This window comes from Patella vulgata, chromosome 5 (genome assembly GCF_932274485.2).
Source record: "Patella vulgata chromosome 5, xgPatVulg1.2, whole genome shotgun sequence".
NCBI classification, from domain to species: Eukaryota; Metazoa; Mollusca; class Gastropoda; family Patellidae; genus Patella; species Patella vulgata.
This window is the reverse complement of record NC_065883.2, coordinates 39,898,426-39,915,372: the sequence shown is the minus strand read 5'-3', so window position 1 is coordinate 39,915,372 and position 16,947 is coordinate 39,898,426. Positions and strand designations below refer to the sequence as shown.

The 16,947-nt window shown below is 36.3% G+C and overlaps 1 protein-coding gene across 4 annotated transcripts in view; it reads left to right on the top strand.

Annotated features, from left to right (window-relative positions):
• Positions 1–16,947, top strand: part of LOC126820657 (G2/M phase-specific E3 ubiquitin-protein ligase) — a 169,751-nt gene that overhangs the window by 100,866 nt on the left and 51,938 nt on the right. For all 4 annotated transcript variants that reach the window (XM_050548765.1, XM_050548762.2, XM_050548763.2 and 1 more), the window contains one exon: positions 16,128–16,252. In XM_050548765.1, the coding sequence (XP_050404722.1) occupies positions 16,128–16,252 (125 nt within the window). The remainder of the gene's footprint in view (positions 1–16,127; positions 16,253–16,947) is intronic.

The following is a 16,947-nucleotide window of genomic DNA, read 5'->3' as shown; positions in this document are numbered from 1 at the left end:
TTGTGTATATACTCTTCAAAAAAAGAAACGCACAACCCCTTTTTCATCATTTTTATATGCCCACATGGAAATGTGGACGTATATTGCCGTCTCCCCTGTTCGTCCACAGTTTCTTGTGAACGCTTAACACCAAAAGTTATCATCGGTTGTTTTAAAATTGATATATTGTTTACATTAATTAATATCCGATTGACCATAACCCAGGAAGTTATTTAGATTAGTGAAACGAAGAAACCTATTTAATTTCAATACTTTCCGTTTATTACGTCTAAGAGTTATGGCCCTTGTTTCACTTTGTTGAACCTTGTGAATGCTCTAACACCAAAGGTTATCATCTGATCTTTGTGAAATTTATATGCATCATTTAAATTAGCGAGACGAAGAATCCTACTAAATTTCAGTATAGGGTTATGGCCCATGTTTCACTTTGTTGAACGTTGTGAACGCTCTCACGCCAAAAGTTATCATGTGATCAGTATGAAATTTATATGCATCATTTAAATTAGTGAAACCATGAAGCCTATTGAATTTCAGCAATTTAGAATAATTACTACTAGAGTTGTGTCCCTTGTTTCACTTTGTTCAACCTTGTTAATGCTTAATTGAGGTGACAATTTTCTACTGATATTGATGCAATTTGAAATGTAACTTTATAACCTTAAGATCTTGGTTCATTTTGATATTTGCGCATTTCGGATCGTAACTTCCTGAATTATGGCCCCTGATTGTACGAAAAATCGCTTTTTGTTTAGCTTGTTCTCTATTCATCTCTTGCAAAATGTGGGCGTATCCTGCCTGGCAGCCACTGGTTATCTGGTTTTGTTGAAATTTGAAATGTAAATTTATAACCTAAAGATCTTGGTTCCTTTCTATATCCGTGCATACCGTAAATTCCTGAATTATGGCCCCTGATTGTACGAAAAATCATGTTTTTTTTAGCTTTTGGACCCTATGGAGGTTACAATTTTATTCCGACCAAAACTGCCTGACAAAATGGCCGCCCCTCGAATGCAAACAGTGTAAAATGTGGTATATCAATGTTGTGGACCCTCTAGAGCTCACAATTTTGATTCGGTTTTGATGAAACATGAAATACATATTTATAACCCAAAGATCTTGGTTCCTGTCAATATTTGCGCATATCGGATCGTAACTTCCTGAATGATGGCCCTTGACTGTACGAAAAATTGTGTTTTTAGCTTGTGGTCCCTCTAGAGTTCACAATTATTATCCAATCCAAGAAACCGTGTGAATATATCACCGTTACACCGTTATGATTTCGTGAAAATCGGACCAAAACTGCCGGATAAAATGGCCGCCCCTCGTACGCTAATAGTGTAAAAATATGGTATATAGGTTGTGGACCCAGTAGAGGTCACAATTTTCACTTGATTTTGCGGAACTTGAAATGCATGTTTATAAGCCAAAGATCTTGGTCCCTTTGATATTCGCGCATATTGGATCGTAACTGCCTGAATTATGGGCCCTTATTGTACGAAAAATCACATTTTTTAGCTTGTGGTTCCTCAAGAGGTCACAATTATTATCTGATTTAAAAAAACTTTCGAATATGTCATTGTTACACCGTATTGTTGGTTGAGTTCAAATTTCATGGAAATCGGACCAAATTTGCTAGCCAAAATGGCTGCCCGTTTACGTAAATAGTGTAAACATCTCGTATATCAAGGTTGTGGGCTCTCTAGAGCTCACAATTTTGATCCGATTTTGATGAAACTTGAAAAGCATGTTTATAACCCAAAGATCTTGATTGCGGTCGATATTTGCGCATATCGGATTGTAACTTCCTGAATTATGGCCCCTGATTGTATGTCACAATTATTATCTGATTTACAAAAACATTCAAATATATCACCGTTATACTGTAATGTTGGTTGAGTTCGAATTTCGTGAAAATCGAACGAAAACTGCCAGACAAAATGGCCGCCCCACTACGCAAATAGTGTAAACATCTGGTATGTCAAGGTTGTGGACCCTCTAGAGGTCACAATTTTGATCCGATTTTAATGAAACTTGAAAAGGATGTTTATAACCGAATGATCTTGGTTCCTGTCGATATTCACACATATCTGACCGTAACTTCCTGAATTATGGCCCTTGATGTTATGAAAAATCGCTTTTTGTTTAGCGTGTTCTCTATCCATCTCTTGAAAAATGTGGGCGGCAGCTGCTGAAGGGGTGATGATTTTCCGTTTCAGAAAATAGCAAATTCCGTTTTAAGTATTTTGAATTCCGTTATTTTCCGTTTCAGAGCTGACCATATTCCGTTTTTCGAGATAAAATGTTATTTTATGAATAAATGAATAAAACATCTTAAAATGTCTTTTATTACAAAACGGATCATTTTAAACCAATGATAACAAATGTTGAATTGTGAATGACTTGTTTAAACCTGTTTCCCGAATTAAATAACAGAAAATTACATCTTGTGAGCTCGTTTCATCTTTTTAGCAGACGAAGCCATTTTTCTCAGCTGCTAGTTGTAGTCACGATTTATAAACTATAAACAATAAACTATAAACTATTTATTTAATATAGCGCTAATTTTGATATATAATCTTCAATAGCCCGGTATGCTGACTGGTAGTCGGGCAATAGGTTGTTTGTATTGCAATGTGTCATAAGCTGTCGAAGCGCAGCCTTTTCCAAGACTTTGGAGAGAAATCCAAGATTACTGACTGGTCTGTAATTGGATAAAGTGAGTTCAAGACCCGCTTTTTTCAAAAGTGGTCTAATTATTGGAGATTTCCATTTTTCGGCAAAGACACCCTTGTCCAGGGAGGAATTGATGATGGATGTTATTGCTGGCATTGTAGCGTCAAGTAGTGTTTTTAGCAGCGTGGTTGGCATGCAGTCAAGCTCACATGACTTTGTTTTCATTGAATTCACAATGTTCCTGATTTCAGCAGTTGTTAAAGAAGTGAACTTATCAAGCTTTGGTGCCTCTGTTGGGTTTGGAGTATACTTGTGAATATGTTTGAGACTTTCCCTGATCTGAATAATCTTATCCGTGAATAGGTTAGCAAAGTCCTCTGCTAGTTGTTCATGTGATCTGCCTTCTGGAAATGGGTTTGATTGGGTGTCGCCCGTGATAGTTTTGAATATCCGGTATAATTGTTTTGAGTCACCTTTAGCGTCGATGATTTTTGCACTGATAATAACATTTTTGGCTTGCTTAATCATCCAATTGTACCTGTTTTATTCTTTCTTTAGGGCTATTAATTGGTGATTTTCTCTGAACTTCCGGAAAATTCCCTCACGTTGCCGCACCCTGTGTTTCTGCTGAGCAATTTCCCTTGTAAACCAGGGTTTCTTCCTTCTAACCGTCACTATTTTTGATTTTACTGGTGCAAACTTATCCAAAGCAGCTGTAACGTTATTTTCGAATTCTTGAACCATCCCATCTGTTGAACTCGATTTCAATGACATACTCAATTCCCTACTAATTTCATCCAGTGGAATGTCATTAGTTTTGCGAAAGGTGATTCTCTTCTGACATATGTCCTCTCTAGGAATGGTCATGAATATTCTGATCAGACAATGATCTGATACAAAAACATCCTCACGACAGCTGACAGTGCTGATGGCACTCCCGACCTCAGTATGTATGTGGTCCAGTATATGACCATGCCTCTGAGTTGAAAAGGTTACGTGCTGAATAAAACCTAGAGCATTCATTATGTCTGCAAAGATGCATGCCTCAGCATCACTTTCGTCATCAATATGGATGTTAAAGTCTCCCATTATTATAGGGTTTTTGATGGATGGTAGTACATCAGTATGGAACTCAGTAATTTCATCAATGAAGTGATTCGCGGTCCATCGGTGTTTCTCCGATTAAGGAGGTCGGTAAATTCCAATGATGTGAAAACAGATGTTACTGGATACCAGTTTCCATATTGCATATTCAAATGTCCGCAAAATATCATGTTTTATCAATTTCATCTTGCTGTTATCCCTATAGACTAAGCCTATGCCACCGCCTGGTGTATTCCTCCTATCACAATGATTCCTAAATGATGAAATGAAAGTAGCTAAATACTAAAATAGAAGGTAACTAAACCATGCGATATCATTCAATATTTCCGATTTTTATGAATAAAAAGATGAAATACTTGGATAACTGCAAAATTGTTTTGAGTATCAGCAAATATCGGTTTTTCCGTGTGAGATTTCAAATTCCGTTTTGAGTGGACAATTCCGCGATTTCCGCGTTTTTTCCGCGATCACGGAAAATCATCACCCCTACTGCTGTTTTTTTTTTAAAATAGAAGATTATAAGTGCATCTACAGTAATTTAAAACATGCAGGGGTTTCATTAACAGCCGGCTGCCGGGGAATTTCCCTGGCTACTTGGCTCGTTGCGCCGGCTATATTTTGATTCCATCTGAGAATTTATTATGTCATGAACAGTTTGTAAAATGGAGTACTTCTTTAAGTAGAAATGTACTGGTATACAGAGTTTTGCTACGTAATATAGAACGGGTAGCCGGCAAGTTCACAAACTGCACGCCCAACAATATACAGCGTCAAGGTTATCGAGTTTAAAAGTACAACGTGATAATCAAGAAACAGGCAGTATTCTGTATCTCCTTTCAAAAAGAGTTATCGGTGTAGTTTAATATCATGCCTTCCCTTTTTTCACCCACTCTACTCGAAATTTCTTAACCATCAATTACATTTATACTCAATATAAAAAGTTACGAGGCTTATCTCTTTATACCTTACTATTTTACATACTTTCTTTCGAAAACTGTCATTTATACCAGCTAGTTTTCACGCATTTCAGAGTTTCCGATAACCAGTATTTTATCTTCCCGTTGGTCCATGGGACCGGTGAACAATGATAACGGAAAATCATAAACTTCAACAAAATTAACTGCTACTTTATCTTTCCATTCATACCTCGTGTCAAAAATCCTGTGGTGACCTTGGGTGTCGAAAAGTGGTGCTATTTATAGCTTCTGTTTCTTCTGTCTTGAAGATCGCTGCTCAATGGTTGCACGATCTTCACAAAATAGCGCCAAAGCAGATGAATCTTTCGTACTTTAACAGGGGTGGTGATACATACATGTATGTATCAAACGCAAAAGAAATATCGCCATATCTTTCGTAGTTACTTTACAGTGAGTAGTGCACCAGCGGAGGAAAGACAGGTTTACGTCGGTAAAACTTAATATACATCTCTGCGTAATCGTTTAGTTTTTGTCTGTCACCATTTAGTTTTTATTCAACGATGATAGACAAACGACACAATGATCTCGTGACAACCATAATTGAAATTGCTATAAAATAAAATTTTGTTTGACTATCTCGCATAGCCTGCAATAATAAAGAAAACATTTTTAAAATAGAGCTTCTGTGAGCATGTGTATTATAAAGTAAAAAATCATAACGTTAAACAATATTTAAAACTTAAGCTTACAACATCGCTGATTCATTAACCCAATTCCAACGATGTCACGGTCATCGGTAATCGCGATTCTTTCGAAAAAATATATTATTAATGACTGTTTCTCAGAGTATTCGGTGTTTTATCAGTGGATTATATTCAATGAAGATTTAAACTTAACTAACAACTGGTTTGTGAAACCATCAAAAATGTATGATCCAATTAAAATTTTAATATCTACCTGGAATTCATATGGACATGTCATGGAGCGTCAATAAGACGTGCGATTCTCGTAATTCGCAATACAATCCATGATGAGATTATATATCGGTAAACTGACATGGAATAAAATACGTAGTAACTAACGACCCTACTGACCGAAAAACGAAGTTTAATAGCCCACAAAGTATTGATGTACCAGATATCTATATATACATTAGAAAAGAGATTGATAAAGGGATCGTTGAGTTAACGGTTAGATCGACCCATTTTCCGTGTGCTAACTTTTACATTCAAAAACTATTTACCTGATATTATAGGTTCTGATAGAAATACAGAGATGCCCATATTTGGCCCTTAAATAAATTGACGAAAGTCGTGTAAAATCAACCAAATTGCATCATGTTGCGTGCCGAAACGCAAAATTTTCGCAGGGGGGCATGCCCCCGAACCCCCTTAGGTTATTTTGCGCCATCGGCGCTCTCAAAAAATTAGCCGCCTACTCTGATACTTTAACCACCTACAGTAATATTTAATGAAACCCTGGACATGTTAGACTTTTTTCAAAGACTGAGGCCCTTTTTGGATCCTTTATATCATTTCAAAGATTTTACATTTGTATTCACATCCTAGACGACCAGAAAAAAATATGAAACTAGTTTTCAAGATAAAAGGAAAACACCGGTACTATCCAACGACGCTTTGGTGGTTTTGATCCGGTTTTTTTACGTGTTTTGTTTTTAAGTTATCATCCTATCTGTATGAATTTTGTATGCATAATTTGAATTAGTGTAGCAAAGAAGTCTATTGTATTTCAGCAATTTCGGTCAATTACTTCTAGCTAGTTATGGCCCTTGTTTTACTTTGTTGGACCTTGTGAATGCTCGAACGATAAAAGTTATCATACGATTTGTATGAAATTAATATGCATTTTTGTTGGAATCGGATGGATTTCAGGTATCAAAAAATGTATGTCATGTTGTATAGCCATATATCAGTTCTAAGCATGTATTATGGTGGTCTGTATCCTACTACTAAGGATACATGATTTATCTCCCTTACATATTGCCTGTTTTAAGACTTGATAATTTGTATGATTAGGAGTGAGCTCCCCTGAAAGGAAGTGAATAAACATGTGCCTATGATAAAATCTTTGTTTCTGTGACCAATCTTCTCTGATGAAAATATAATAATTAGTGTGGACTTGACAGCACACAACATGGTGGAGACGCCAAAGAGTTCCCCTATCTAAGTATTGGACACTGATTTTTTAGTGGATGGCTAATTTTAACACAGATTTTCATGGATTGAATGTGAATTAATTGTGTTCTATGTGGCATGAGTAATTCTTCTGAGAAATTTCAGACTTTAATCTATTAATTAGTGTTTGTGACTATTCCGATGAGCAGCTAGAAAACCTAGTTACTACAACAGTTTACTCAAGCTAACCATTCTTGATTGGACTTTTAGGTGTGAACGGTCGCATTATTTTTAGCACTAATACTAATAGTAGGCCTACTAGCTAGGCCTACTTACAGCAGAGTAGAGTAACACTTTAAATGTAGTGCAGACAAGTGGCCTTTTATTTTGACTTGTGTTGCTGTCCTGTATATGTACAGAAACTCATAACCATGTTCGATGATCTCTGATTTAGTGATTACAAGTGTTTTTCAACATTGTGATTGACTGTTTAAGTTTTAAGCTGTGTGTAATGGAATTGTGGAAGCCGAAAAATACAGCTCTCAAGTTTTTTACAAGCGCATGCCAGTTTCACAGTACATGTGACATATGATCACAGACTTTAACATTTGTGTTTTTGTAAATTCTAGTAAAATATCCAATCTATACAGTTTTGTATCTTTGTCATTTGAAATTGTTCATTCCTCAATGTCTTCTATTAATTACATTTGTAGATGTTAATCTTTGCTAGCAGATATTTGTACATCAAATCTTAACACTTTTATTCTAGTAATCCTATTTTTGTGAAACCGTATAAGTTTATAATTATATATAATTGCCAAATACTGTTACTATTTCAATCGCAGGCTTACTAATCATCTTTCCTAAGCTTCCTACCATCCTTTTGACATTGATCAATTTATGTAAGACCTCTAGTTACTCATTATGGAGAAAATGATTGACCTAGCCTCACAGTTGGATTATAATGCTTCTCAAATCCGTGATAAGTTTATATCAGTTCTACCCAACAATTGTAAGCAGTCTGTCATCATGGTCAGTTCTGATGACACCAGTAGAAACCCTTGCTGCTAAAGCCCAGCGATACTTTGATGTCAGTTCCTCTGCTCCTTCTTCAACAGTGAAGGAAGTATCCTTCAGTATGTCTAAATTACAGGATGAAGCCTCAAATTTGACGTTGGATTTGAGTACTCCTTCCCCATACAATGATAGTCCTGTCAGGAAGGTCCAGTCAAACCGTATTCTACATAGATCCCCATCAACAGATAGAAATGTTTCTCAATCTAGGTTTCATCGATCTCAATCACCGCATAATTCTCGTTCATTCTATAGGACTCAATCACCTCATAGGGATCAGTCTACTTTCCACACTAAATCACCATATCCTTATAATTCTCGTTCATCCTATAGAACACAATCACCTCCTAGGAATTGGTCTCCTCATCCATCCAGAAAACGTGTCATATTTTGTGATTATTGTCTTTATCCTGGCCATACTTGGCAGTTTTGCTACGTTCCGTCAAGAGCGTCTTTCTCATCGTCAGTTGTCACCACACCAGCCTACCCATCCAAATGGTCCTACCAAATCTCGTCAGGATTTTTGAATTCAGGAACATTTGATAATAATGCTCCACAAATGTTCCCCAATTTCAATTTTGTAACGAAAGCGCATTCTGCAAATGCGGACCAAGACGTTATTGTTCAGTTAAATCGTTCAAACTTTTGTAAATGTGTTTTGCCTGATAAGAAATCAGTCATTATTTTGTTTGACAGTGGTGCATCTAAGTCTTTAGTATCACAGTCTGTTATTAACTCGTCTTCATATTTGTCAAGTCTTTCTTTACATACGTTGGAAAATAGTTTAAATTTTCGTATGGGTAATGGTCAAGTATTGACTTGTTTTTCATTCATGTTGGTTAAAATTTTCATACAAGGCTCTTGTTTTAATTTTAAAGTTCATATTGCCCCACATTTGGTGGGTATTGATTTAATCTTTGGTCAAGATACCCTGTCAGAATTAAAAGGGTCATTACAATTTGATACAAAATCAATTTCACTGCAAAGCTAAGAAGGTATCATTTACTCCAACACACAGTGTTTATATTCGCCCTGGCCACACACGTTATGTGATCTTATATGGAAACGTTGTTTGGATTTAAAATCTGCCTTTTTCTCTTTGCCCCTTGCCCCTAATGCTCAACAATATACTGGAATCTCGTCATATCAAGGCGGTCAACATTTCTATTTTAAAAGGCTATCTCAGGGCCTAAGTGTCTCACCTGCCATTTTCCAGACAAAAATGGATAAAATCCTATCTAAAGTTCCTGACAGTCGTAATTACTACATTGCACACCATGATGATATTATTATCTTTCGTAAAGATGCCCAGGATCATAATAAGCATCTTAAGCAGTCTTCCAAGCCCTAATAGATAATGGTTTAAAGATTTCCCCTGGTAAATGCTCATTCTTCAGGCGTGAGGTCATCTACATGGGCCATATCATAAAGGTAAATGATGATGGACTTGTCATTCTGAAGGCTTTGGCAGATCGTTGTCAGTCTATTCAAAATCTCATCCGTCCTAAGTCCAGTAAAGAGGTACGTCAATTCATAGGAGCTGTAAACTACGTATCCAATTTTCTTCCAAGGTTACAATAGGTAATGCAACCTCTCCATGGCATTTCATCAAAAAAGTCCAAGTTTGCATGGTCAAATGTACATGAAGAGGCCTTTCAGAAAGTCAAATCTCTGTTAACTACATCACCAGTCTTGTATCTTCCAACGGCAACAGGTCATCTTACTCTCTATAGCGATACAAGCCGTTCTGCAACTGGCACATAATAAACATCACCCATTTTCAGTATCTTCTTCAAGGAGTAGAATTCACTGCTGTTGTGGAGCATTCTGCCATTGTCTACATTCTGAGCTCTAAGAAAGAACCCTGCACTTCACGCCTTAAGAGGCTTATCATCAAGCTTTCGCAATATTCTTTCAAAACATGTTATAAAAAAGGTACAGAGATGGTATTAGCTGATTTTTTGTCCAGAAGCTCCACCAATACTCATGATAGTGAAATTGATCAGGTGGTACCAAAGCCTTCGCCTTTTCAGACTTTGCTTTTCCCATTCTCTCTCAAGTTAATCGACCTGTTACTCGTCGGTATGCAAAGGAAAAACAAATACCTATCCCGGATCTGTTTCCCAAATCTAAAGCTTCCTCACCTGTTTGCATACCATCTCCAGTATCTCAAAAAGATATACCTCCAATCACTCCTACGTCTGATTTCGTCCCAGATTCAGAATCATTTGATAACCAGTCTCAGACACAGACCTCACATAAGAATGTTTCCAACCAGGTTATCAACCCCCCTAAACCGTCAAAGCCCCCTCCCTCGACCAAAGTGCCAACTCACCAAACTACAACCTATTTGGGTAAACACAGGCCAGTAGTGTTGATGTCCACAACAGAAATTTGTCCGGAGGAGCGTCTTGTTGACAAAACTGAAGATGGAATCGATGACTCCATTCCGATAGACCTCTGTATTCCTCCCAAACCCCTACTTCACAATTGTGAAAAGGTTGTTTCTACTCATTTTCCAAATCAAGCTCAACTGACCAAACTCTATAATGTTATTAAGTGTAAGATAATCAGAGATTATAACTTGCCTTTTGATCAGAATAAACTTTGCTTGGAACAGGAAACTTCTCCGTATTTTAAACAGGTTTATGACTATCTGGCCCATGATATCTTGCCCATCAATCATAAAGCCGCTAAACGTTTAAAACTACAGTCTGAGGAGTATATTTTAGCAGAACAGCTTTTATTTCGCCTCTTGGTACATGATGATGATCGCTTTACTCTTCAGTTAGCCATTCCGGAATCAATGTGTAATGGCTTAATCCATCAGTATCATGATAGCCAGTTATGCAATCATCAGGGTGTTATTTGTACCTATTTAACCCTACGGAAGTTATTCTATTTTCCCAACATGTTTCAGTGAATTACACAGTATGTCAATACATGTTCAACCTGCCAACAATTCAAGCCCAAAACAGATACAGCCAGAGTATTCCATCCCCGAATCCCTGAGGAATATAATGTTTTCAGCAAATTAAGCATTGATTTTAAGTCTATGCCCACATCAGTTTCTGGGTTCAAACATCTTCTTGTTGTATGCGATGAGATAACACGTTTTGTTATTTGTGTTCCTACAAAGTCTGTCAATGCAGAAACAGTTTGCGAATCTTTAATTCAGAAGGTTGTTTGCCTATTTGGTCCTCCATCAGTTATCATATCTGATGCTGCTTCAAGTTTTACTGGAAAACTAGTGTCTTCACTCTGCACAGCCCTTGGTGTTAGTCAGAAAGTGATTAGTGTTGCCAATCACGGTAGCCTTCTGGTCGAACGCCACATCAGATCAATTTCAGACTTCTTAAAGGTCAACTTAAATCAATATGGAACCGACTGGGTCAGATATGTGTCTACATGCTGCTATGTATACAACTCCTTTTCTTCATCACGATTAGGTAGTTTTTGTCCTTATGAATTAGTGTTTGGTCGTAAACCGAAAAATCTTACCCATCTCAATTGGCAATTTGATGGCATTTGTCGCTCCTATTCGGATTATATTTCCCAATTGAAGGACAGATTTGATCATATGTCAAAGACCATAATTGATCTACAGAAACATCAGCAGGAATCACAAAACATTAGTGTTGCTCATAATCTGAGTAAGAATCCTGTTTATGGATTGGGCCTGCTGATGTATGTTCTCAAGCCTTCATCTTCCAGCTTAACTTCAAATTCACGAAAAATCAAGGCTGATTGGTGTAGTACTTTGGTTGTTCATCAGGTACTCGATCGCACCCATTACATTCTTGTCACATTGGATGGCAGAGTGCTTTCGGACGTCTATTCTATTAACAGACTAAAGCCATGCTTTGTAAGGTCACCTAATTTCCAAACTAAAATTACTCATATTGATCAACTGCAAAAGGAGCTGGGTAATGTTCCAGCCAATAATGCTCATACCCTTACTGAAATTAATCCTTTATGTTTAATTACTGATGAGAATGATATTGTACTACATTCATTCAATGAGAATGTACTCCCTTATAATAGGATCACCAAACCAGTTAATTTACATAAGTATGTACATAATAGTGATGATAGTCATCATCTTGCTAGTGTTTGGATGTTATCCAATTATCAGTTAACCCAACAATGTCATGTTTTACAAAATGTTTCTAATGTTTCTACCATGGAGCTAAAGAAAGCACGGTTCAAGTGTGGTTCCCTACAAGTTTTAGTTACCAAACCTCATACAGAGGCAAGCCATAGGTCTTCTTGGATCCCTGTAAATTCTTGCCCTACATTATTTGCGATTGTCAATAACCTTATTCATGACAATAAGCTCCAAGTTACAGGTAGCATTAGTAAATAATGATTGATTAACATGTAATATTGTTATTGTAGTGTTCATTCAGAAACCCAGCTGTATATCAACCCTAACACTGTAGTTATCTACAACATGTGTTTTAGTACACTCATGGGGTTCAGAGCATTTTGAATGTTCACTTCAATAGCTTCCATATCGTTGTAGACTTTCCTCTACTTATATGTAAATGTATTGTTTGAGTTATAATATGTACCATAGTTTTAGTTTTGCTTTTCTTAAAATCATAGTTTACATTTTGTCAAACCAGTTGTACTTTGATTTCAAAAACTGTGTTTTTGATTTCAGTCGGGGGAATGTTGTATAGCCATGTATCAGTTCTAAGCATGTATTATGGTTGTCTGTATCCTACTGCTAAGGATACATGAATTATCTCCCTTACATATTGCCTGTTGTAAGACTTGATAATTTGTATGATTAGGAGTGAGCTTCCCTGAAAGGAAGTGAATAAAATGTGCCTATGATAAAGTCTTTGTTTCTGTGACCAATCTCCTCTGATGAAAATATAATAATTAGTGTGGACTTGACAGCACACAACAGTCATATTTGAGTTAATATCCGATTAAATTTATACACAGTGTTTAAGGTCATGAGACGAAGAAGCATATTGATTTTCAGCGATTTCCGATAATTACTGACAGAGTTATGGCCCTTGATCACTTTTTAAAAAAATCTTGTGGACGCTCTAGAGGCTAAAGTTAATGTCCGATTAAATTTATACACAGTGTTTAAGGTCATGAGACGAAGAAGCATATTGATTTTCAGCGATTTCCGATAATTACTGACAGAGTTATGGCCCTTGATCACTTTAAAAAATCTTGTGGACGCTCTAGAGGCTAAAGTTAATATCTGATTGACTTTAAATTGATACACAGTGTTTAAGGTCTTGAGACGAAGAAATATATTGATTTTCAAATAATCTTTATGACTTGAACAGCTAATTCCATGATGTTAAAAGTTTTGTATACTAAATGTTAGCATGGGGCAGAACTTTATAAAAACCAAACAAATTCTAATGGTTTTCTGATAATTACCTCATGAGTTGTTACTCTTAATCAGATTTTAATGTATTATAAATGTTTCATTACCGAAAAAAGTAAAAATATGTGACAACTCTTGTTGACTGCCCGGACGATATAGCTGCTGTGGGCGTATGTTTCGTTGCTTTAAACTCACATTTCTAATAGCAGTAGAACTCTCTAACTTTGTAATCTAAGACAACTTTTGGTGTAGATTATGAATTTAATATCACACTCATTGTCCAATGCATACTGTTCGCGCCACCAGGTGGCAAAATATGGAACAAATGGACTATTCACTTTTATTTTCAGGATTTCCACAGCCTCTGACAAAGTCACTATTGTAGACACAAACTCCAAAATTGGCATAGTTAATGTCAGTTTTTCTTATATCAATTGTGTGTGATACTAAATTCATAATCTACACCAAAAGTTGTATTAGATTACAGAGTTAGAGAGTTCTACTCCTATTAGAAATATGAGTTTAAAGCACCCGAAAACCTGAAAAAATGACTGAATTTATGATCCGTTTCAGTACCCTAATTACAAATGGCCATATCTCAGCCTAGAGAGGTATAATTTTGGATTTGTTAGCTTAAGTCCATGTGCTATAACATATATTTTTTATAATTTTCTTAGAGGGGGTCATGTTCCCAACTTTCCGAAATTTGGTCCACTTGACATGGAATGACCCTTATATGTCATAAGATCGTCCATTATTTGGGTTATCCAACGACACTTTAGTTGTTTAGATTAGTTGAAATCTGGCGTAGTGATCACTTTTTTTCGCAAGACCACCATTTTTTTTTTTACTCTTTACGTGGTTTATTTTTCAAAATATCGGATATTTTTTCGACTAAATCCAGTTTTTTATCATTATAGGGATAATTTAAACAAGTTGTTTGGATACTTAACTTCCTGTACCAGAAGTTTCAGAAACATCCATGAAGCAATTTAAAAAAAAATAAGAAACCTTTTTGAACCACTTATATTATTTCAAAGCTGTTATATTTGGATGCACACCCTAGACCACCAATAGTAAGAAAAATTGTACTTGTAGTACAAAAAAAAAAGATTATTAAAATCTGTCAAAAAGTCCCTATCTTATATAGCAAAATCATTTCAGAAAGCAAAATTTCCTGGTTTTTTGGGGGTTTTTTTGTTTTAAACAAATTGCACTTAACCTATGTTTACTGACTGGTTGTTGTAAAACTTTCAGAATAAGCACCAAATGATTCAGTTAATCACTTACCATCAACATTTTACACAATTTTTAAAGTTTCACAATTTATTAAAGAAGTGGTTGCCATGCAAGATACGCCCACATTTTCAAGAGATGGATAGAGAACAAGCTCAAAACAAGGGGCATAATTCAGGAAGTTACGGTCCAATATGCATCAAATAACTCAATTTATCGTTTGTCATTGACATTTTACCTGATTTCAAAGTCTTACACTTTTAAAAAAAAAAAAAACTTCAATTTTATGACGTCACTATAAAAATATCTAGGTCAATTATCAAAATTCTGAACGATCGATCGATTGCGAATTTTGAATGCTTTCCAAAAATATGACGATATTGAAAATTGGATAAGAATTATAGGACGAGTAGGATTTTGACTTACATTTTCAAAATGGTGGCACATTCCAGTGAATTTTAACTTTATGAGATTACTCTAAAAGTTGATAGGTGAACCCTACAGACAAATATTTTTAAATAAGGCAAAATTAGAGAAGTTGAAAATCTGACTTCATCTTAATCCACCCATTTGTAATGTATTCTGAAAGTTTCAAGTCGAAATCTTCAAAAATAAGAAAAGTTACGCTCAGAATTTTCAATCTTTTCACATTTGAGCTTAAAATTAGGCCATACGCATGCGTCTAAGAGGTCACAATATCTCAAAATAAAAGTTGAGAAATACAAATTGGTGAAAAACACATTCAAATTGGTTGAAAAACAAAAATGTTTTCTTTGTCTCATATTTGTGACTGGGCAGTCAAAATGAGTCGAAATGCGCATTATCTAATTTTGAATATTTGCGCATATCGAACCATAACTTCCTGGATTATGGCCCCTGATTGTACTAAAAATCGGGTCACAATTTTTATCCGATTTTGATGAAACTTAAAATATATGTTGATATCCCAAAGATCTTGGTTCATTTTGACATTGTTGCATCTCGGATCGTAACATCCTGGATTATAGCCCCTGATTCTTCGAAAAATTGCTTTTTTACCTTGTTCCCTGTCCATCTCTTGCAAAATGTGGCAACTGCTTTTTATTTGATTTAAAAACCGTTCATATATAGAACTGTTAGAATCCTATTGACGTTTGGGTTCGAATTTATTGCAAATTGGACCCAATAGTGTAAACACTTGTTATACCAAGGTTGTGGACCCTCTAGAGGTCATAATTTTTATCCCATCAAAATGCCCCCCACCCCATTTTTACTCAGATACTGTAAAAGCATGTAATACCAAGTTTGTAAACGCTCTAGAGGCACCAATTTTTGTCTGATTTAGATGAAACTGTTTGAGCCTATTTCGGACATAAATCTTGATGTCACTGTGTCACCTGTTGGTTGGCCATATCGTCAATGCGTATGTTATCAAAGATGAAATCTATCGGCACAGCCCTAGCCTCATAAAGCATTCCTGAACACTTTAGTGAACAGGTGCTCTATAGAAAAGCTGTAAATAATAATAATAATAAATATCATACAAGCTTATATACAAAAGTTTATATGAACAGAATGTCAATAAAAAATTAAGATACTACTACCAGTAGGAGTAAATTCTCTCTTGTAAATGTGTGATTTTATTTACAGTAAATGGGAACTTATACTTTGTGATTATTGTGGATCACAAGGTAGCCATGTTGGTTGTGACGGACTGTATCCTATAAATAGAAAAGACCAAATTTGTCAAGATTGTTGGGACATAAATCTAAAAGGTATGAATTATGGGAAGATCAATTTATAAATACATGGATATTGGGCTAATGAAGACGGGCATACGCCATACAGGGTGCTATGAGGGAAATTTTGCCCGGGCAGCGGTGCTATGGCCTACTCTTATATCGAATTCCAACTGCCAAGGGATCTTTTACGTGCACGCCAATGTGTACAAGGGACCTCGGTTTTTCGTCCCATCCGAACGACTAGACAGCTGTCCTTGTCAGGCCCTCCATCCTGCATCACTGACAAGGGGAAACCACGCCGGAAAATCTGAATGAACTTTCTCGGCCAATGCAGGGATCAAACACCCGATCTCCAGGCTAGCGAGCCAGAATCTTACCCACGTGATCCCCCTGTGTAAAATAATAACAAATAGCTGCTGATTGGTTGTTATCTGAGCTTTATAAGATATAAATATAAAGAATGTGGGGACCCTTCGGTACTAAATCTTATGAAATCGTATTGCCATTCTTTGCGAAAGTTCCTAAGCGTGAATCTATTTCGATTTAGTGGCTAAGTGGGTAAGACGCTAGCTCGCTAACCTGGAGGTCGGGTGTTCGATCCCTGCATTGGCCGAGAAAGTTCATCCAGATTTTCCGGCGTGGTTCTCCCTTGTCAGTGATGCAGGACGGAGGGTCTGACAAGGAAAGCTGTCTAGTCGTTCGGATGGGACGAAAAAGCGAGGTCCCGT